This window comes from Phalacrocorax aristotelis, chromosome 22 (assembly GCF_949628215.1).
Source record: "Phalacrocorax aristotelis chromosome 22, bGulAri2.1, whole genome shotgun sequence".
Classification (NCBI taxonomy): domain Eukaryota; kingdom Metazoa; phylum Chordata; class Aves; order Suliformes; family Phalacrocoracidae; genus Phalacrocorax; species Phalacrocorax aristotelis.
Window position 1 is genome coordinate 843,124 of NC_134297.1, and position 21,312 is coordinate 864,435.

At 54.8% G+C, this 21,312-nt stretch overlaps 1 protein-coding gene across 7 annotated transcripts in view; it reads right to left on the bottom strand.

The window, feature by feature from the left end:
- LOC142067471 (uncharacterized) overlaps positions 1-21,312 on the bottom strand; it is a 161,423-nt gene that overhangs the window by 67,029 nt on the left and 73,082 nt on the right. For 3 of the 7 annotated variants that reach the window (XR_012664060.1, XM_075116100.1, XM_075116101.1), the window contains exons 2-3: positions 20,956-21,021; positions 20,029-20,140 (exon numbers count right to left, since the gene is read on the bottom strand). Coding sequence is in view for 2 of the 7 variants with exons in the window: in XM_075116100.1 (XP_074972201.1) it covers positions 20,029-20,140; positions 20,956-21,021 (178 nt within the window). In the remaining 5 variants the exon portion in view is untranslated. Of the gene's footprint in view, positions 1-13,081; positions 13,824-20,028; positions 21,022-21,312 lie in introns of those variants that run through there. The other 4 variants (XR_012664059.1, XR_012664058.1, XR_012664057.1 and 1 more) reach the window with 2 other exon arrangements.

Here is a 21,312-nt window from a genome sequence, read left to right on the forward strand (position 1 = left end):
GGAGGAGCCGTCTGGGGGAGAGAGAAAGGCCGGAGTCCCACCAGGGATCTTGCTGCCCGCCTGTGGGCTTGGGGAGCACAGGGAGAAGCAGGGATTTAAAGGTTCCCCCTGTTACAGTGCGGCAGAAAGCCTTTCCCTGCGCGCCAGACCCGGGGCATCGCTGCCATCAGACAGGCTGAAGGATGCCGTCTGCACTCCAGCACCCCTGGGCTGCGAGTGCCCTTGAAAGATGGCTGAGAAATCCTTGATGAGAGCGAGGGGAAGGAGGGCTCTGGCGTGCTTGGCTTTTGCAGCCAAGGGGAAGGTGGGAGATCAGCACGCGCGGAGAGCCAGAAACGCTGCGGTCTTTAGCAGATGGAGATAGCAGGGGAAGTATCGATCCCGATTTCCCTTCGCTGTCATTTGAGAGGCAATGGCTGGAGGACTGCATTATCCTTCTGATCCATGCCTGTGTGCGTGCACGCCAGGAGGAGGTGGGATGTGATTCATCAAGCAATGCTTCTCACAGTCCTGAGGTACCAGAAGTAAAATGAACTCAGCTAAACGATTCGAGGGCCTGATGCTCATCCCCAGATGAGAGCTCTTGGGCTCCGGCAGAGGAAAAGGCTCTTGTGGAGGGCCGTGGCAATCACCCCCACGCCACGAGGCAGCCCAGGGAGGATGCCCATGCCCCAAGGGAAGCGGCTGGCCGCAGCATCCCACCGGGGCTGCGCTCAGCTCCACAGAGGGCTCGGGTGCTGGCCGGAATTAACAGGTCCACATCGATTTTTGTTTAACTTCCCATTTATTACAATGCTGTGGATAGAGATTAACCTTTCTCGCTCGGTATTTATTATTGTTTCACCTGCTTTCAAATGGAAACCGAAGGCACTTTGATGAATGGACCGAGAGCTCTGCCCAGCTCTGCCGTACCTCCGAGGAAGGCGCCTGCCCGCACAGCCAGGATGCGGTTTGGATGCCCAAGGCGCTCCTTGAACCTGACCGAGCAGCAGGCAGTAGTCAGACCAAGCCAGCACCTCCCGCTCCCAAAGCAAATCATTAATATGCATTTCTCTGACGTACCATAAGTCGTTCGTGGTGAAGTGCTGCCTCTAATTGATTTGAGATGCATCAGCCGAGCCTCGCGACCAGCTCTGCTGGGCCCGTATGAAATAAGTGCAACGCACTGGAAAGAGGGGAATTACTCTTGACACTGGGATTATATCTCTGCCAACAGCATCAATATTCTATTAAAGATATGTGATAATATAACACTAATTACCAATTGAGGGGGCATTAAAGGGAGCCTACAAACAGCAGTTCGATCTCACCTCTCAGATTAAAACCACCGCAATGATTTCCTGTTCCTTGTACTTTATTTCTGTTTTTTCTGCCCATGCATAATGCAGCAATGCAAATTGCCTGCGAATACCTAGAAGATTGCTGCCTTCACCTGCCGTCCAAGGGTAACGGCTTCCTACGGCTGGATCGAGCCAGGAGGGAGATAACTCATGTCTACAAGCAGACAACAGGAGAGAGAAAAAGTCCTCTCCCGCCTCCATTTGGTCGCGAGCCTCAGGGCAACGTCAGGAACAGCCCTGACTTCACAAGAGAGGAAAACAGGAGCCGCATGGGATGAACCAGGACCAGCCCAGCCCTGCACACCCTTCTGGTATCTCTGCATTCAGCCTGCGGAAGAAACACAGCCTTTTCTTTCCACGCTCCTACCCCGATCCCAACAGTCCTGCTGGCACCGGCAGCAATTTCACAGAGAAGAGTTCAAAGGCCGACCATAGCGACACTCACGCTGAAAGCCGCGCTGGAGGCCAGGCGTCCAGCACAGCATCCGAGGCTACCAAGCGCCAGCATTTAAAAGGCCCCTCCGTGCAGCACCTTAACAAGACGTTACAAATGCCACTAACTCCACGGGGGTCTGGAGACCCCCAGCCCACCGCCACGCTCCTCTCGCTGCAGCCCCGGGGCAGCCCTTGCATCTGCCAGGGCGGCGATTCCCCGTCTCCGTAAGGACGACGATGATTTACCGCTCCCGCTGCAAAAGGAACTGCAAGGCTCGAGTACTTCTGGAGCAAGAACAAGCCATTTGGGGTCTTCCAAGGCTTCTGAGCTTAAAGATGCCTGATTTTAAAGCTGTTCTTTTCCGTTATTTTTTCCTCAGGCTATGGAGGGCAAGACAGCCTAGGACAGTGGTACGAGGTTAATGAAATTGAAACAAAGGGTATAAACTCCAAAAAACCCACGTCATCCTGCAGGGGCAAATCTGACCCTGCCGCCAAGCCGCAGCACCCAAAGCTGCGGAACATTTTGCAGGGCGGGGGCCTGAAAGACACAACCCGACTCCTGGGGCACCCCCGCCAGCACCGGTGCGGGCCGTGGACCCAGCCCCTTCTTGGGATTCAGTTCCTGGTGAGGAAAACAGGAACATAATAGCTAAAGAGGGAATACCTTTCCGGCGGAGAAACAGAGGAACTGGAACCTGCCTCCCGCTCCCGGCTGACGCTGACGGCACGATTCAGCTCAGAGCTACCCCTTCGGAGGGCGGCATCGAGGAGCACGCGTCTAATAAACGCCTCGTAAAGGACCAAGCGACTCTCCGCGGGACGCTACGGGAGGTGAGCTACAAGCAGGAGCTGCACCGCCCCTGCTGCCGTCGCCTCTGCGGGGCGGCCGCGGCAGAGGGAACCCCCCGAACGTTTGTTCTCCTGCGTGCAAGCGGCGCCTGCCAGCCGTGCGTTATTTTAATGAGACACAATAATATTCTACCGGTTCTACAAGCTATAGATTGAAGCCACAAAGAGAAATCGTCTGAACCTCAGTATGATCAATCTTGTCAAAACATGTTCATTTAATCCCGTACAAATGAAAGGAAGATATGCTTAAAATGTCATCCTTGGGGTCTGGGAACCAGGTTCCTATAAATCAGTCAACCCAGGTAAACCGTATTATTTAGGATCTATTTGACAGCAGACGAGCTGAAAACATTTTTAAACTATGCACACAAGGTTTACATCATCTCAGATGTAAAAATTATAGGGTTTTTTTTTTCATTTCACCTCCCCGTGACTAAGCACCCACCACGCGGAGGTATACGGGGAGAAGATGGATAGGCGGAGGTTACACGGGGACGCACACGACTCACGGAGAAGCAAACGTGCAGGTAAACCCAGGGACTAATAAGCTCAGAGATCTGATGAGAAAGGACTCAGAAACGTCAGGCGATACCTTATTCTGCGGCGGGGATTCAGCCCTCGCCCAGCAGAGGCACTTCTGCTGCCAGGACCCAGCACCCAGGCGCACCCCGAGACTCCCCGAGGCGCGGCGGACCCCAGCCCATGGCGAGCGACAGGTGCTGCCGGGACAGCTGGCAGCTGCGAACGCGCTGCGGCACCACCGTCCCCAGGAGCGACGCCGGGGGAAAACGCAGACGCCCTCGCTTGCAGCAAGTTCACTGCTCTCCGTCAACAAATGCATGAAAAAACATTCCTGGGACCACTTTCTGTGACGCCTACGGAAAGGACTGACCTCGCAGCCCAGCTCTGGAGCGGGGGCCAACCAGCAGCATCAATTTTCTTCGTACCGCTGGGTGAAGCACTTCCCCTCCTGAATCTTGTTTAGCTTGTGGGCTCACTAACCTTCACCCTCACCAGAGGTACATCAGGCGGCATTCCCTGACGTCCAGCTGCCCAAAGGAACTTATGGCGCCTCCCGCAACAAGTACCCCGAGCTGTGCCCCCCCGAGGCCCCTTCCTGGGGACCGAGGTGGTGGGCCGGCCTTTTTTGGGTGAACACCCACGTGCCCATTTAACAGAAAAGAAGTCTGACAGCTACGACGACAGACAGGGATCGGTTGGGTTCTTTATTGGTTCTGAAGGTGCTTATATTTAAAACAATTTGTTAGGCTCCCCGTGATTTACTGCCGCGCTGGAAAATGGGGCTGAGTATTGATTCTTTGCCTTTTCTATTGCAAATGAGCGTAATGTTTTATAGTATGTCAGAATAATAGCAGCGGGCACTTTATCAATGTCAAATGTTAAAAATGATCGGCTATTGTGATGTAGGAGATTAAATATGAAAGCTTGATGGGTATATAAAAGCAAAATGGCAATAATAAAGGGATTTTTATGTTCAACTCGTTGCTCTCCCGAATCTACCTGGGGAGCTATTAGAACCAATTGTGCTGATCAGTGACATATCACCATGGGTTAAAGGACAGCAAAGTGCTGGGTTTAACTCCCCGGGGGGTCTTTATGTGTTGCTCAGCTGCTATGGGGGCTGAAAGTTGAGCCCTGCCCTTCCCTGCCAGGACCCTTTGCAGAGTTTCGCAACCCCCCTTGGCGGCGGCAGCTCCGCCGGGCCGTGCAGAGCCACGCAGCCTCCTGGAGCCCGTCTCTCCCCAGAGGGGACGAGCCGCCAGGAACATGGTTCCTTGGAGCTTAAGGGCTCCAAGACCGCAAAGCCAGGGGGGTTTAGGGCTGCCTGCGCAATGCAAACAGACCCCTCTCTTCAATTAGCCCAAACCAGACCAGAAAACCCTGTGTTTCTTGTTGTTCCCACACTTCTGTAACCCAGACAAGCAAGTTAATTGCAGAGTCACTTAACATATTGATTGGAAAGCAGAGGCTCAGTAACTAATGCAAAGCATTCAGCTAGGACGTGGCCCCGGGACCCGCAGCGTTGGGTTTTGGCCGTCACTAAAAATGGTGTGCAAGATGCAAAGTACACCCACGTGGTTTCTTTAAACTCAAAAAGGGAAGACCTTTCCATGAGGATACGTTCAAGACTCGCTGGCCCTTACATTTTTAAAATCTGAAGCACAAGCATCTGCCAAGCACTGCTGTTCTCCATCAAGCAAAGCCCAATGAGCTGAGCCGGTTTAAGCAGGCTGCTGAAATAGCTGTGGGAGAGGCAGTCGCTGAGAGGAAGCTGTCTCAAGAGCAGAGAAGAGCTTCCCGCAGCAGAAGTGCACGGTGGAAACCTCGAGAGGAGCCTGGGCCCGACAAGCACCAAAGAGCCTTGCCTCCACGCCCGATGCCGTGCTCGCTCGCTGCCCTGCCTTCTCCATCGCCTTGCCCAGACAACGTGCTACAGGTCTGCTACCAGCTGCCTTGCCGAAGCCCTCTTATCAAACACGTCTAAAAATAATCCTTCCTCTCCGCTCCTGTCGCCTCTCCAGCACGCAAACCTTCCCCTCGGCGGTAAAATTAAGGAGCGGTTACATTAGAGAAGGCGGCAATTTGGCTGGTGAGGGTCGCGGTTGCCTGGACAGGTGAAAATGAAAAGATCTGCCCAGTGGAGAAGCAGCGCGCGGGAGTTGTTCGCTTCGGAGCCAGGCGACGGGCATGGGCAGCCGCTCGAAGCTAACGCAAGACGCGGGCGTGAAACGGCTGCTGCGGCGCACGCCATGGACCGTCGCCATCGCGGCAGCTGTCAGCGGCAGCGAGGGGGCGCGGGGGGCGGCGAGGCTTTACATGCCGACTTCTGGCGGAGTGACAGGTTCCTGGGCTGGGAGCGAAGTGAGGCTCCTGCCTGCTTACGCAGGAGGAGCGCCAGAAAGATGCGTCGCTGGCACCGCCGTGTTCGCTGCAGACAAGAGACGCTCCCCGAGCGCATCCTTCCCGGCACCCTGGGGGGAATCAGCTGCTGCGGCTGCTTTTGATCCGTCCCCCGAGACCCAGCGCGCTCCCGCTCCCCGTGTCAGAAAAACCAGCCAGACAGAGGAGGAAAAACTTTCAGAACTCCATCGGTAGAGACGACTTCCACTAGCAATCATTAATAGTCTCCCCAACACTTTATAACAAAGGAAGGGTGGGAAAAAAAAAAAATAAATAAAGCCCAATAATTCTTGAAGCCTGGACTCCAATTAATTTTTTTGAGTTGTCGGAAGCAAGAGGAAAAAAAATGCACAGGCGGGACAAATGTTCTCCTAATTACCTAAACACTTTATTAACCAACGCTAATTAAAGCATTTCTTGGAGTCTGACAAACGTCTGGATTTCTCAATTTAGAAGTTAGTTTTGACTCCAGTAATTTATACAGCGTTGGAAAGTTACAGGGGGGAAAATATCTTTCAACTACTGTTTTTTTATTAAAGCCGACAGCAACAATTAGTTATTTGCTACTAATGGGGCAGCCCCTGGAGGGAAATTTGCCGAGATGGATGGCTTGGGCTCATGCCAGCAGTAATTGGTCTGAGCCTTGGTCAGATGCTGGCAGGTTGTCCCGAGCCCAGCATCCCCCTTTGGTCCCTGCCTCCAGGCGCCCGGGCCGGCCCCATGCCACGAACTGCAATTGGGCTTCAGCCGATAAAAGTCACGCTTTGGAGAAGGAGCCGCTGAGCCCCAAGTCCGGCAGGAACGGCAGCAACTCGGTTTCTCAGCAAACGAAGCTGGAAGTCGGGAATCGCAGCTGCAGGTTTCCTGAGAGCGCCTCTTTTGCGGGGAGCAAGGGCTTTGTCCGGTGTGCTCCTGGCAGGCGGTCGTTGCCCGATTAGTGACGAGCCACTCGCTCCGAGTAGAAGTAATCCACATTAAAAACTCCATTCGTTTTCTTCCAGAGAATAATTGATCGTCTTTTTAAAGGACCCGCGCAAAAAGCCTTGGGCCTGAATGTAAAGCTTCATCCGGCAAAGAGAAGGTGGGTTTAACGCTGAACAGTTACCCCAGACTTTTACATTGCTGTTTCTCGTCAATCCCCAGCCACTGGAGTGAACCGACCGCAGCTCTTCTTTAAAGTAGGCTGCTAGTTTCTACAGACACCGAAAAAGCCCCAAACATGGGAAACTAACGAGCTCCGCAGATTTGGAAATCAGAATGCGAAGGAAGAGGAGCCAGATTTTTCTTTTCATCTTGTTTTTTTGAGCTTGACACATAATTTTGGATGCTTGGGTTGTAAATACCTTTTGTTCCTCATCCTTCCCATAAACGGCACACGATCCCGTTTTAGAGCAAAAGGAACGGAAAAGGAGGAAAGCGAGAGAAATGGGATGATCTAGGGGGGAAAGAAAGTAGCTGCGGTGGAAAGCTAACGGAATGACAAACGTAACCCCGCGCAGACAAACTAAGGGTATTTGGTGTTCGACAGAGAGGGGAGGGCAGGCCAAGGGCGAAGCCAAGGATCCAGGTCTCGTCCTTGGCCTCCCACATCTCCGCCTGCTCCACGCCTCTTCTCCCAGGCTGATGCCCGAGCCCACGCGGGATTACAGGTGTCACGAAGGGGGGCTGCCCCGAGCCCCCTCTGCAAAGCGGCACCGGCCACGCGGGCTCTGTGCCACAGGGATGCGTTTCTGCGGGGTTAAACAGATCGGCCATGTCGTGAAACCTTCCCGCAAGCACCCCAGAGAGGCTCTCTGCAGCCTGGCGTGGAAGGGCCTATTTCCCTTCTCTTTCTTTTTTTTTTCCACAAGAGATTGAGGAGAGACGTGCCATAGGCTGAGAAAGGCGTTTAAACCACGCTCGCAGGAGAGGTTAACCAGGAAGCCTTGACAGGTACGCTAATGCTCTGCTGTTTCAGCTGCAGGAATTGACATTAAAAGGCCTCGGTTAAAGACAGGGCTCAGTGTCTGAGCAGTGTAATGAGGTGTTTCACATCACCCCACCTTGGAGGAACGCTCATGGCTTTCCAAATGTTTTGGGTTGCGTTGGCCAACCTGAGCGCCCTCGCCCTGCCTGGGCAGCGCGGCCATGCCCACGCGAGCTACACGGCACCGACGGGTCCTCCGTCTTGCAAAGTCCGAATCCTCTCATCCCAGACGCGAGCTCTCCACGGTCAGCGTGGACCCAAACGGCCCCAGCTCACCCACCCCACCCCTGCCCGCGCGCCTCGGGAGGGGCTTTGCCTGGCGCAGCATCGCCCCTTCTTCTCTTCGCCTTCTTTACTCCCATTCCTCCGGAAAACAAATTAGCGTGGCACATTTTAGCAACAGGCTCTGGGGACTCACACTGCTTTGGATAAATAGATACACGAGCGAGTGTGCATTTAATATCACAAAGTCCCAGGGAACGGCACAGCATGCAGCGCTTTGCTCAACTTGAACGCCGTGTTATTTACAGGTTGCTACGTTCCCACCCGGGAAAGCCTCAGGGTCTCCATTTCTCTTGCTCTCCTGGAAGCTGCTCGCGGAGGCACTGCCGGCCTCGGTAGCATCGAGGAACAGGCAGCCGGGAACACCACTCGGGTGGAAACAGGCCGCTTTTGAGCTATCATGGGGGTTCAGAAGCTCCGCACCCACGCGCCTCAACCTGGCTCGGACATCCACATCCTGCGGGAAGCCTGGAAAACGTTCCTCTGAACTTCAGCGCTACGGCAAGAGCGCGGCCGGGGTGGGTAACCTTCGGCAAATCCCCCGCGAGACCCGTGGGTGCTCCCCGGGCTGCGTCCCCTGCGCCAGCCCCGCCGCCCCCCGCGTCCCCCAGGCTCCCCGCGAGGCTCCCCAGAGCCCTGCAAGCTCCAGAAAGGGAACTCAGCCGCAGAAAACCCACTTGATTTTAAAGCTTTTAAGGGAATATTGAGAAGAATGGAAAGGGGTTTTGATCTTTTTTTTTTCCCCAACCTCAAAAAAAAAAAGCTTTTAAAATAAATAGCTGACAATGTCTCTTATTTGAGTAATTCTTTGCCAGCAATAAATGTGTCACTCTAAAGTGCTTTATTTAGGAATGAAAAAATGTTTTTCTTCGTAGAATGCTCCACATTACATCAAGTTAAAGGCTGGAAGCGAAATTCTCCTGCTCTCACCGCATACCCTCCCTCCTCGATACATTCATATATTCTCCTATAATCCGATCTGGGTTATAAAAATATATAAAAAAAAGAAAAAAGAAAAAAAACAGAGAGACATCTGGCTCTCCCGCGCATCTGACATTTCCCTTTATGCCTGGTTTAACTTTTTTATGACTGCCTAGGTTCGCTTCATGGGAGAATTTCTCCCTTCAAATGAGTTTCCTGTTTTATGTTAGAGATTTTCCTTTAGACAAACCTGGTAATTTTTCAAGCTAAAATGTGTACGCTTTAAGTACTTAGGAAGTTTAAGGATCCGACCGATGGGGACTTAAATCTGAGTTTATTCGCACTGGAGTCCCTGCGTCCAACTGATGCTTTTTTTAAAAAAAAAAAAAAAATATTAAAAAAAAAAAAAAAAGAGGAGAGGGGCAAGAGAGAACCGGGCATATTTTTCACTTGTTTTACAGTAGAAAAAAAACCAACGCAAACTGTCAGTTCAGTGAGTAATTCATTAGCGCCTGCTCACACGTCGAAGCCTTTATGTGCTAATGCCGGGGGAAGGCAGTACCTGAGCCTTCCCGAGCAGAAAATGAAGAGGGGGCTGTCGTGGTCTCCTCGCTATTGACTGCTCTGGGGCCACCTTTTAACGGGGCCCAGGGGCGGGGTGCCCGGAGCCCCGGCTCTGCCCACGACTGCACCGCTGCATCCCTCCCATACCTGTCTCCTCCTCCCCTCAGCTCCCTGCTGACGTCGAGCTCTTCCAACACAAGATCGCATAATGAACGAAAGCAGGACAAGTCCTACTGTTCGGTAATAAGGAGGGGAAAAAAATAGATTAAAAAAGGCCGGGACTTGAAAGACCAGAATTATTTCTTGAATAGAGTGGGGAGGAAAAGCATCCCGACGTGCCGTACGGCAGCGGGGAAGGAGCGCGGTGCAAACGTGTGCCGGCGCGCGGCGTGCCGGTGCCCTGGAGCAGCTGGGAACGCTGTCAGGGAGCCTTCCGCCTCTGAAGGGCTCTGAAAGGCGCCAGCAACAGCGCACGAGAAGCCCCATCTGTGTCACCGCAGGCCAGGGAAAGATACCGCCGAGGCCACGGGATCTTTCTTAAAGGCAACGTCCCCAGAACAAGACCGCCAAAGCCAGATAAATCTCTTTCGTTCTGAAAGGCGCTGAAAAAAGGCAGGAGAGCAAAGCTTTCGGGAAGAGCAACAAGCCAGGTTTGGAGAGGTCTCCTCCTCCTCGGAGCCTGCTTCACTGGCTTCGGTCACAGGCCCTGGAGCCGCTCCAGCTCTCTGGCCACACAGCAGCGCCCAGGCACCCTCCTCTGCCTCACCGGAGGTTCCCCCCGTGGGCCGCCCGAGGAGCTGCCAGCACGTGCTGCTGGGGGCACGGGCCAGCGTTTCCCCCCTCTCCTCCCTGTGGCTGGAAGTCTAGAACGGATCCATCGCGTTTTGCTGCAACTGAGCACAGAAATCGCTAGCCCCTACCCTCCGGCTAATCCTGCTGATTGTTTGGGAAGAGGCTTTTTCTGACAAACGCACTTCCATTTGCATCCCTGTTCCTCTTCTGAGAGCAAACCGTGTTTTCCGTTGGTGGCGGAGGTGGCTGCATGCCCCCCAGGACCGGGGCAATGCCACCAGGGCCCCGGGGGGCTCCCGTGTCCCCCTGCCCACCGCCAGGAGAGAGCGGCTGGGGGCCAGGGGACTCTTGCAGACCTAATTCCGGCAGAGGCTCCGCTTTCGGGTTTCGTCCAAGTGCCTAATTAAATTTTCAGAGCGCTAACTGCCTGGGATCCAACACAAATAGCTGCAGAAGCCAGAGGGGAGGCAGGGAAAGGATGGAAGGGGGGGTGGGGAAAGGAGGGAGAAGCTGCGAATAAATAAATTAATTAAACAAATAAATAGGGAGAGAAATAACAGAGGGAAAACAAACTAAAACCACCAGCAGCCCTGGCCGCCCGAGCACTCATTAGCAGCGGGAGAAGAGGGAAGGGAAGTGTCTCATTGTCTGGGGCTGTCATCCTTCATCCTGACGAGCACTTAGAGAGTCGCGACCCCTTTCAGCATCTCCATACAGACAATCGGCCCCTCGCATCGGTCACTGCCGCTCGCTCGCCGCATCCCCGCCTTATTACAGAGATACGCGGGAAGAAGGATATATCATCGGCAAGCGGGGAGGTGGGGAAGGCTGCTGCCCACGCCCCCCCTCCCGCCTGCGGCCTATGCGCCGAAGGCGGGCAGGGAAGAGGAGCAAGCGGCGAAGGCCAGAGCTGCCGAGCCTCATCCCCGATTGATGCCCGCAGCCCTCGGGGTACCCCCACCCCCCCCACCCCGGGAAGAGGCGCAAGGAGTTAGGCACATCTATTTTTGCACATGCCTACGCGATGCTCGGCTGTCTCTGAGAGGCCGAGCTGTCAGCAAACAATGATTTCAACTGGGTCCAGAGGGAAAAAATCCAGTGTCATCTGCTGAGAAGGAGCCCGGGAGCAGTTTGTGGAGAGGCCAGCAGACGGGGGGGCTGAGGAGATGGCCGCCGCGAACAAGCAGTAGAGAAGGCGAATTTGCAACCTGCCATGTTTTCGGCGCTCTGCAGACTGAAGCTTTCAGCTGAGGCTGCTCCCCGGCAGCACAGCTTGTTACCTTTCTGCCTGAGCTCCCTTTGTGCTTTATTATAATTTGAAAGCGTGGTTAGCGCCTGCGAGAGAGGCTGAATTGACAGCCCCAGGGCGATGCCTCCGGCGCGCTGCCCTCCCGCTTGCTGCTGCTGTTTGCGTGTTTGCCGAGCGCTGACAATAGCAGGATCGCCACCCGGATAATGGGAGCAACCCCTGGCTCGGCGGGTTCATCGCTGAGAGGGAGGAGGACATGGCAGCCCCGGCCTTGTTCCAGCCAGGGAAAGCCACAGGAGCAGGGCAAGCGGCTGAAAACCTCTCCTTTCTAATTAACTTGGCCGCTTGATGACTCAGCAGCACAAGGACGGCGCTTGCCAAAGGAGGGGATGCTCCGCAGAGGCTTGGGTCTGGCCTGCATCACCTTGTAAAGCGAAACGGTTAAGCCCGTGCAGCGTGCTCGCTATGGGAATAGCTCAATCCTTCCCGACAGGCCCTCCCACTCAACCTGTTGCGGTTCACGCCGGAGACAGCTCGTCTCATGCCAAAAGCGGCCTCGTGCGCGCCTCAGCGCGGGCTCGCCCAGCCATGCACGTCCCTCCTCCAGTTACCCCAGGGCGTGCTGCAGCAGCGCTCTCGCGTGAGCTTTATCATGAGACAGAACGAGCGGTGTCAGCGTTCTCTCTCACTGAGGCAACAGCTCTGAACACACCGAAACGCCTCTGGATTTTCTCTGCAAACACTGCTTGTTGCCGGGAGCTCGCGTGCCACTGGACTGTTGGCTCCTCGGCAACACAGAGGAAAGTTGGCCGGGTTCTTCAACACCTCTAAGGCAAACAGTGTCTAGTTATTTAAGCAAAAAAAGCAAACACATGCTTCACGGAACTGTGGAGGGGGAAGAAAGGGACGCGCCTATATCCTGTAGGAAGGCGCAGAGCATCAGGACCACCCTGGCAGCGCTGGGACAGCCTGCTCCTTCCTCCAGGGAGCCGAGCGCCAGCGGGGCTGGGGGACCAGGTAGCACGCAGGCCCCCAGTTAGCTCTGCTGCACTCATTGGGTTCATGCTCCTTTCTGGGGAGTCCAACTCAGAACACAAATTCCTTGAGAGTATTTTGTTTTTTGAACACAAAAATGCCCACGCTGACTTCTTCTGAATTAATCCTGGTTTACACCAACAGAAACTAGAAAAGCGCTAGCCCCCTCTCACATCCGTGAGCGAGATGCATGAGCCTCAGGTTTCATAACATCGGAATAATTACCTCATTTTATTCCTGGGGGCTGGAATAAGAGGAGAAATTTGGGGCAGTTTGCAAATTACTCTGAGATTCACAGATGGGGCAATCTACTGTCATTCTTCAAAGCGCATCAGCTCCAACGACGCGAGCACCTCCAAAGCGCATGCCTAACCCAGTTTTCACTTGAATGCAGTTAAGTTATTCCAGCACTACAGGGAGGCTTTAAATAGCCTGTAGTCCTGCCCAGGCGCTTTCCTGTACAGAAATCCTCTTTTTGCCCCGTCTCAGGCAAATCGGCTCTGGACCCTCCACTTCTTACCCCCCCAGAAGCGTAAACCAAAGACATCAGCCGGAACACTCGCACCTTACCCCACGGCTAAAATAAACGCAACGCCAAGGTGCCTCCAGCCTTCCTAGCACCGAGTTGCCTCCCTCCCCCTCGGGCTTGCGGAAGTCCCCCGTGCCCCCCCAGCAGCCTCGGCTTCCCACCAGGCCCTGTACCAACACCCCAGCAGAAAGTACCTGCCTGCCGAAGTTCGCCCGCCAGCAGGAGGAGGACCGAGCGCAGGCTTTGCAAGCCGAGGAGGAGATGTCCATCTCTGTGCCGAGGCTGGAGCAGAGGGAAGCTGTCGGGGGGCCACGTCCATGCTCCGCACGGGCAGCTGCAGCTCCTTCCCCGCCGAACTTGCCAAAGGCTTTGCGGGACGGAGGTGAAGCCGTAGTAATGACTGCCATTGCGCTACGAGATTGCTGCCTGATGCCTTATCTGCCCAGAGCTATCAGCAGCCGGGATCTTATCACGCTGTAATTACCAGGCCTAGATTTGCACTAATTGCCTCTCTGGAGTAAAGTTACCTCCAATCTGTGTGTTATGGGTGCTCAGCAGGAAGCGAGTTACAACCCAATAGGTTAGGAGGGGTGATCGAAGCAGGATTAGCTGCAGCTGCCACCACGGGAACGAGGGACGGGAGGGGGGGCTCCCCGCCTGACCCTTGCCAGAGGTGTGTCTGCAGGGTCCCAGGGAGGGCAGCGCTTTTGGGAAAACCGTGCCTGTGGACTCTGTTACCGCCTGCGCACGGCCCGGAGCCGGAGGACAGAGAGGGCAGCTCGTGACCCTTGCAGCGGCTGCTCTCCGCGGCCGGATCCCGCCGGGCGGGCAGGGAGCTGCTCCGCAGCCTCCCGTTCCCACGGCCCCACCCTTGATAGGAAACCCAGCGCCAAGCCCCCCGTGCTCCGTGTGCCGGTTCCCACGCTCCACCCCCCAAAGCCCGGCGTGCCTGCCCGGTGGGCTTAGCTGGGGTCCCGCTCTGCGCGAGCGGTGCGCGGCCACCGGGCGCCGTCCCTGGGAAACGCAGAGCCAGCCCCGCGTACCTGCTGAGGTCTGGCAGCCGCGGAGCGAAGCCCCGCGCCAGGCTCTGCCTCTGCTCCCTAATTAGCCTCTGTCTCTGGCTTGAAGCGGTATTTAGCAGGTTAGAGCTTGGGACACTGATTACTCCAGCAGCATGATAAAGAAATAGATAGGTGACTGGAAACCGCCCTGACCAGAGGTGGATGAGGGGGCAGGACCCCGGGGGCGCCCCCTCATCTCCCAGTCTGTTTGCTAACGATCCGGCTTTTGGTGGTGTTTGGCTTGTGCAATGAGATAAGGCGATAACGTGATGGGCTTTCAGAGGGAAATGAATCCAAACTGGGGGTGGGGGGAACGGCGGCCCTGCGGGGGAGGACGGCTCCCACGCCTGCCCGCGGGACGGGGGGGTGGGGGTGAGGGTGCTGGACGGCATCTCGGGGAGCGCAAGCCCGTGCCCCGGCACTGACACAGCCCCTGGGCAAAGGGCCTTTATCAGCCCGAGGAGACCCTCAGCCACAGAGGGTTTTTTGCCCTCCTTTGTCGGCCGGTTCCAGCATCGCTCCTGTAGCGATCCAACAGCTGGGCTGCGGACCTCATTTCCACTGATTTCAACTGATTTCTTCTCACGCATCCCCGTGTCCTTGGAGTGGCCAAACGCCACCTTTTCAGGTCTTTTTTTTTTTTTTGTCTAAAATACCGCATATTTTGGACGGCAGGTATCTCATGAACAAGCCCGACCCCTTCCCCTGCAAGTCGCCTTTTCCAGCTGCTCTGCAGGGACGCAGCTGTGTCCTCCTCGCACGGACAAGGTCGCATTCTCAACGCTGCCTGCTAAAAGAGCATAATAAAATTACCTCACATGAGCAGGACGCTCCTGCTAATCACAGCTTTTTCTGGTTTAAGTGCTGCTACGCAGACCGTTTAGCTGGCCCGGTTTCACCGCTCTGCCTCCCACCCCCGCCAGCGCAGCAACGCCGGCAGAAGAGCGCGGGGTAGACGCGGTTTCTGCAAACGCAGTCCCGGCAGCTGCGTGTCGGGCTTAAACCCCGACGGCCGCGCCGCACAGGCGGGCGGGTGGGTGCCAGCGTCCCGCTGAGCGAGGGGCCCACCCGAGACCCTTCCCCTTCGCTCTGCCGAAAACGCCGCTCCACGCCTCGCAGGAGGTGCGGGCGGCCCCGGGGGCCCGCGGCACGTCGGCGGTGCGTGGAGGGGCGCGGCTGCAAGGCGCCCCAAAAGGAAGCGCGCTGCTTAAGCACGGGAAATGACTACTCTGTTTTATTGCAGCTGCAGCTAAAAAAATAGAAAATAAGACAATCATAGAGGAGAAGCGAAGTTAAGGATTTTTTTCTCCAAATCTTATTTCTTTATTGAAATGAAAACGCCTCAGAAAAATCACAGAACAATCATCTGGGCGACGGGAGCCGGTAACGCAGAGAGGGGGCCCTTCCCCGGGGCAAGAGTTTTAATAACTTCCTAGCTCTGGGAGGCTGTTAGCGAATCTCAGCTGGAAGATTTTTTTCACCCAGCTGGATCTGGCAGTCTTGTTACACCATTAACGCGCCGAGATAATTTTTCACGAGGGGTTGGTTTGGGGTTTGTTCGATTTCCTTCCTAACAATCCTTCCAGGTAAATCGCTGTGCTTTTTCGTTTTCCGAGGGAGAAGACAGACCCTGATGTGACAGTCGCTTGTCCCGCCGGCCCAACGCACGGCAGCGCGCTTTTCCCAGCCTAGGCGTATGTTGACACGGCTCCCTTGCCGGCCTCGGCAGATGAGCAGCAGAAGGGCTCCTGCTCGATGGCTCCGGCTGCTCCGCTGGTTGCGTCCTCAGGCGCCGCAGCAGGATGCGGCGCCAGCCGGGGCGCGCTGATGCCGGGGCGGCACCAGCCGCCCGGTTGCAGCGTCCTGCTCCTTAGCTTATGTTCAAATTGACAGATTTGGGCTGGAGAAGAAATTTTTCTTTCAGATCCCATTAACAGCAATCATAGTGGTCTGTCTGTTTTCTTTGTACCTGAAGAAATTCCTCGCTATTGCCAGGGCCTAAGGTCAATGCTTTCCTTTCTCCCGCTCTCGCTGCCACACATCTGTTGTGCTTCTCTTTTCCTATAGACCTGAAGTTTGTAACAGGCACGGCGAGGTGTTTCGTGGCCTCTGGTAAATGAAGGTTTTCTGTAAACTCCTCTGAACTGTTGTGTGAATGCCTGAGATAATGGAGGACTTTATCCTGCCGTCGCACTCCCTCCTAGATGCAGGAAGAATGGTCTTTGAGCATGTATAACAGGTTGGGTTTGGCTTTTTTTCTTTTCCTGCAGCTGACGACTTGGGGATTTGGTGCTCTTTTTTCCTTAAGATTTAGTTTCAAGAGCCGAGCGTGCAGAAATCCACCATGCAAACAAACCTGGGACCGCTTGGGCATGCATCCGTCTCCTGAAGGCCGTAAGTCTGGCCAGCTTCTGGTCTGATAGATCTCTTACAAAAGTAACACCGGTCGTATTTTTAGCCCTCACCAAATTATTACTGGAAAGCGACCCTACAGCCAAGAGTTTCCCAGGTAACATAACTGCTGCTCTTGCGTTAGTTTTAAATGAGTTGCCTTTTAATTCTATCAAGTCTTCGCTTGGTCTTGTGGCACAGGGAAGGATAAATACTGCTCCTGCTACAAGAAACAAAGCGACTTTGGCTGAGAAAATATGCCTGGGGGGGCAAACTGGTGGGCACTCGCTGATACGGATGACACAGGCAGAGGGGGAACATCTCTTTCGAAGGCTGCTCCCCCGCGTGCCCCGTCCTGTCTACATGACTCATCCTTGGCTTAGAGGGATTACTTAAGAGCGACAGGGGAATCTGAGCTCCATTAAAACCAAATCATTTGTCATTCTGCAAGGAGCGGTGACAAGGAGGACAATTAGCGCGAATGGGGAGGCAATGTTTATGATGCAGAGCCTCGTCCATTAGTCAAGTGTTTATCAGCGTTTGCCCATCCCTGAAGGGTAATGAGAGAGTTTGGTGGGGTCATCGAAAGGCTTCTCCATCCTTCTAAAGCGTCTCAGCTTTCATTAAAAAGATCACAAATAAAGTCGTTCTCTGGGTATCGTTTGCAGCAACGCCCTCCCCCGCAGCAGAAGCGGGCACAGCGGCTGCCGCGTTCCCGCCTGCGTTTGCAGAGAGCCTGGGCCGGGTTGCCAGGTGAGAAGAGCAGCAGTCTGGGGATCCCCCACATCAGGCGTTTGCAGGGAGGGGATTGACGCATCGCCATTCTACGGAGAGGGGGGAAGAAAGCTTACGCAGACGTGCCTGCTGAAAAGCCATTGCACTGTTAATGCTTTTAATCCTCTGAGCACGGGGCCACGGGAGGAGTTTAATTTCTTGAAGCATAGATTCAGTTTACAGATTTGGCTCAGGAGATGGATTTCTTCCAAGCAGAACAAAACCCCGGGGTCACCCTGAGAAAGCAGCATGATAGCAAAGGCCACATCCTTCCTTTCCAGGCAGCCCTGGGACCACTTCTCCCGTTCTGCAAAGACCCACCACTGACCTTTTTAATTTTTTTTCTTTCAGTGGACAGAGGAGTTTCCCCGTGTTTGCCACATGCAGTCATCCTGCTCAGCCCAAATTTCCGAGCGAGGCCAAGACCTGGGCTTCCCGGGGACGTGTCCCATTTTCTGCTTTCTGCTCCAGCGAGCCTTCGGTGCTTTGGCAAGGGATGCGCTGTACCGTTCTCTGCCCAGAGCACCTCTTCCATCAGCCTCGCTCCGGGCTCTCGGTTGTTTGTTATACCTGTGGGTGGATGCGGGACTCTTTGATCATCCGGGATTACTGCCGCATTAGCAGCTTTCAAACAGAAGTGGATGCTCTGGATACAAAAGTGGGTCACGTACAGTGGTGAGCTGGAGATGCTTTAATGTACGGGGAAAGGGGGGAGGCTGGGAGAGAATGGAGGAACTGATGGTGCATGCAGGAGATCAAGGCACAAACCAGCTTCTCCCCTGCCCAGCGCTGAGATTCTTCCTTTCCCCTGCACGCAGGCGCCGGCCCCGCAGCGCTCTGCGCCAGGGTACGGAATGGCAGGAGTTGCTGGGAGGTGGGAATCGTGCCCGGCCGCATCCCCATCACCTATTCCCTCAGATGTGTTCTGCCACTAATGAAATAACCTAAGCGGCATCATTCTCCGTCACTTCCAGTTACACACACGCCCCCTGCGCAGGAGCCTGCCAGCGTTCCCTTCTTTGCGAGTGTAACAAACCTCTGCTATAAAAAAGGCCATTAATAATAATTACACACACACAAAAAAAAGGCCCAACTCTCTTTCTCTCTCATTAAAAGAATGAGCCCTAAAAACTAAGTTTCGTAATTGAACAGCTTTTTACTTTGGAGACAGCACCAACCCTTCCGAGAAGTCCAGCGAGCCCCGGCAAGTGAAGACGAAAGGAAGGAACACGTCAGACAGTCAGACAGGGGTGTGAGAGACAGACCTCAGAGTCAGGAGTCGCACCAACGCCATCGCTCAAGTTCAGGGAACTACCAAAAAGGCACTAATTGGATTGAAAGGAGGCGGCAGGTGGAAAGAAACAGAGCAGGAAAACAGCTTCGGAACAAGCATCATTAGAAAGGGAAGTTTAGGCAAGCCAGAGGAGCAAGCCCCGGGCAAGGTCCTCGCCGTGGCTGTGCAGGGACAGGCAGCGCCCTGCTGGCACTGGGAAGCAGGGGAGGGAGGAGGCAAGAGGCAAGACAAATACAGATGACAGCAGGGGCATCGGCGGGGATGCTGAGCCTGGTCCGGTGCACGCTCTCCTCTCTGCGGGCTGCGGCTGGGTTTTGAAACACAAGCACGACAAAGGGCACCAGGAGAATTAATTTAAACCACTGCTCTAGAGCAGGAAGGCTGAAGACCACGAGCCATCAACACGGCACACGTTGCACCAGACTGTTTCCTATTTCCAGTTCATAACTATCAAGCTAAAGCTCTATCAGCCAGCAGGACAGACCCAGTTGCTTGAGCATCCTCCGCTCCGAGTGTGTTTCTGAATGGGTCACTGAGAATTGCCACGGCCACATAACCTCCGTAAGTTATGATAACTCATTTCCCCCACCGCACACGTACCCGTCCGGGGTGGCCTTTCCTCCTGCGGCGTTCACCGCCTGGCAGCGGCCCAGCCCCAGGCGGAAAACGCTTTCACTGGGGCTTGATCGATCGCCTCTCCCATCTGCCTACTCACTCGCTGGATTAATGAGACTTGGGATCCAGGATGTGGCAACGCGCTCTTCCTAACGGCATCGACGTGGCCTCTCCCCCCGCGGGCAGCCCAGACCCCAGGCTGTGGCCCTGCGTGCCCGGAGCATCAGGGCATCCTATGCACCGTGCTGGGCGGATGCCAGCAGCTACAACGGGTCAGAGCCTTTTCAGAAAGCAGAATATATTGAAGAAGACAGAGAGAGACAGGGTGGGCTCAGCACCCAGGCACTTTGATGCTCCTTCTCCCACATTCTTCCGCATTTCCAGTTTAAACTCTGTTGTGCCTTTGCTCGGATGCAAGATGTTGCCCAGGACATCTCAAAGTCCCGTGGAGACGTTGCTCACGTGCCCGGTGCGTGGAGATATCTAACCTTTAAGTGAGCCTCAGGACAGCCTGCAGCAACAGGCTGGAGGATGCTCACCCAATTTCCATGCCGGCATTTTGCCTCCCTCTTCTCAAAGTGAAGCCTCTGGAGGCGAGCTGCTTTTCCTGGGCACGCACTCCACTTCTCACCAGCACGGGTGCTGCAGCTGCTGACGCTATCGCTTCATATTATTGTAATATTAAAAGCAGTATCATGTTGCATAATTATGGCACAGCACATATATAATTACCAGAAGCCCAAAGTATCCGTTTCATTATTTCCAGGCAGGGGAACACTTTGCTTCGCTCATCAGAGGCCGCGGCTTGGCTGATACACCCTCCCTGCGCTTTTCCTTAAAGCAGCTGTGCAAATTGGGCCTTAATATTGTTCAGATAAATGGTTTAAGGAAGAAAACGGATACAACAGTGTGTCACAAAGTTAGCATTGGGCTCAACCTCCCAAATTGGCTCAGAGAAATTAGCAGGAAGGAAGGAAGGATCAGACGAAATAATAAACCTGCTTACCTGCTCATTAATTTAATCTTTTCTTTTTTCTTCCCCTCTTCCAGCCTTGTGGTTTCTGTAACTGCAGAATAACTAGAGAACAGCAAAGTCCTAGATGAAAGGGAGACTAGGTCTGGAAGCACAAAGATTAAAGGAGAGTTTTTAGGATTAGTCTTTGATTATTACTTTTTTTTTTATCTTGGGTCTGCGGTGATTATTCCTGCTCCTCTCCGAGCAATCCTTCTGGGTGCATCCGAGGGAGCACGCAGGCTCTCGAGCAAGATCCGAGCGTTTTTTCCACGGCCGCGGCAGTAAATGTGCATTAGGAGCGGTGCGGGCAGCCAGGGCCCCCCACCGCCGGGGCCGGGTGCCTTATCTGCGCTCGCAGGGACACAGCCTGGAAGCGCCTCTGACTCACGCCGCTTCTGTGATCTATTTTGCGCAGGGTTAGCTGCTGGTTGCAAGCTGAGCTCCAGCCAGAGCAGGATGTCCCAGAGACGCATCCCGAAGACGACAGCCACCTCAGCTCCGCGTTGTGCTTTTCAGGGGAGCGCAGCTGGCGAGGCTCACGCCCAGGTTGGCTTTGCCCAGGGTTTTTTGTATGGGCTTCACCTTGTGAGCCTGTTTGCACACCAGCCCCTTTCCCTTTCCCCACCCTCCCATCCCCGTGCTGCAGCTGGACACGTTCCCTTCAGGCAGGTGATTTAGTGGCGAGGGGTTTGCAGGCTGCTAGGCAAGCAGGGAAGGCAAAGCAGTTTCTAAATCACTCAGGCTCAGATTTATGAAAGCGGGACCTGGCTGGGGGTGGCAGGAGAGCTTAGCCCCATGAGGCGGCAGCAGCATCTCTGAAGCAGGGGGGCTCCTCCAGCCACTGTGGTTCCTCCAGAGCAGGGAGATGTGGGGAGGTGGGCACGGGGCTGAGCGGTACTATGGGAACTTCTCCCTTACCTGCTCCCCTGGCACGGCCTCTGGTGGGAAGGTCCAGCCCAGCATAAGAGGAACAGATCCCAGCACCTGGAGGAGGACAAGAAGAGGCAGCTTCAGATAAATACCTGCAAGGGATGCGTGCCACGGCCATGCACGTACGTATGGGATTTTATTGGGAACAGATTGTTTCCTGTTGAATCGGGCTTTTGAGCCCAACCTGGAAAGCAGGCTGAGCGCGAAAAGCGAGACTCAGGGTCTGGAGATGAAGAACCAAAGCGAGATATGGGGTGCAAGCTGCCGGGGGTGGCAGGGGCCCCAGCACGACGTGAGGCAGGGTGGGGAGGAGAGGCTCCAACCCCAGCCCATGCAGACAGGGCA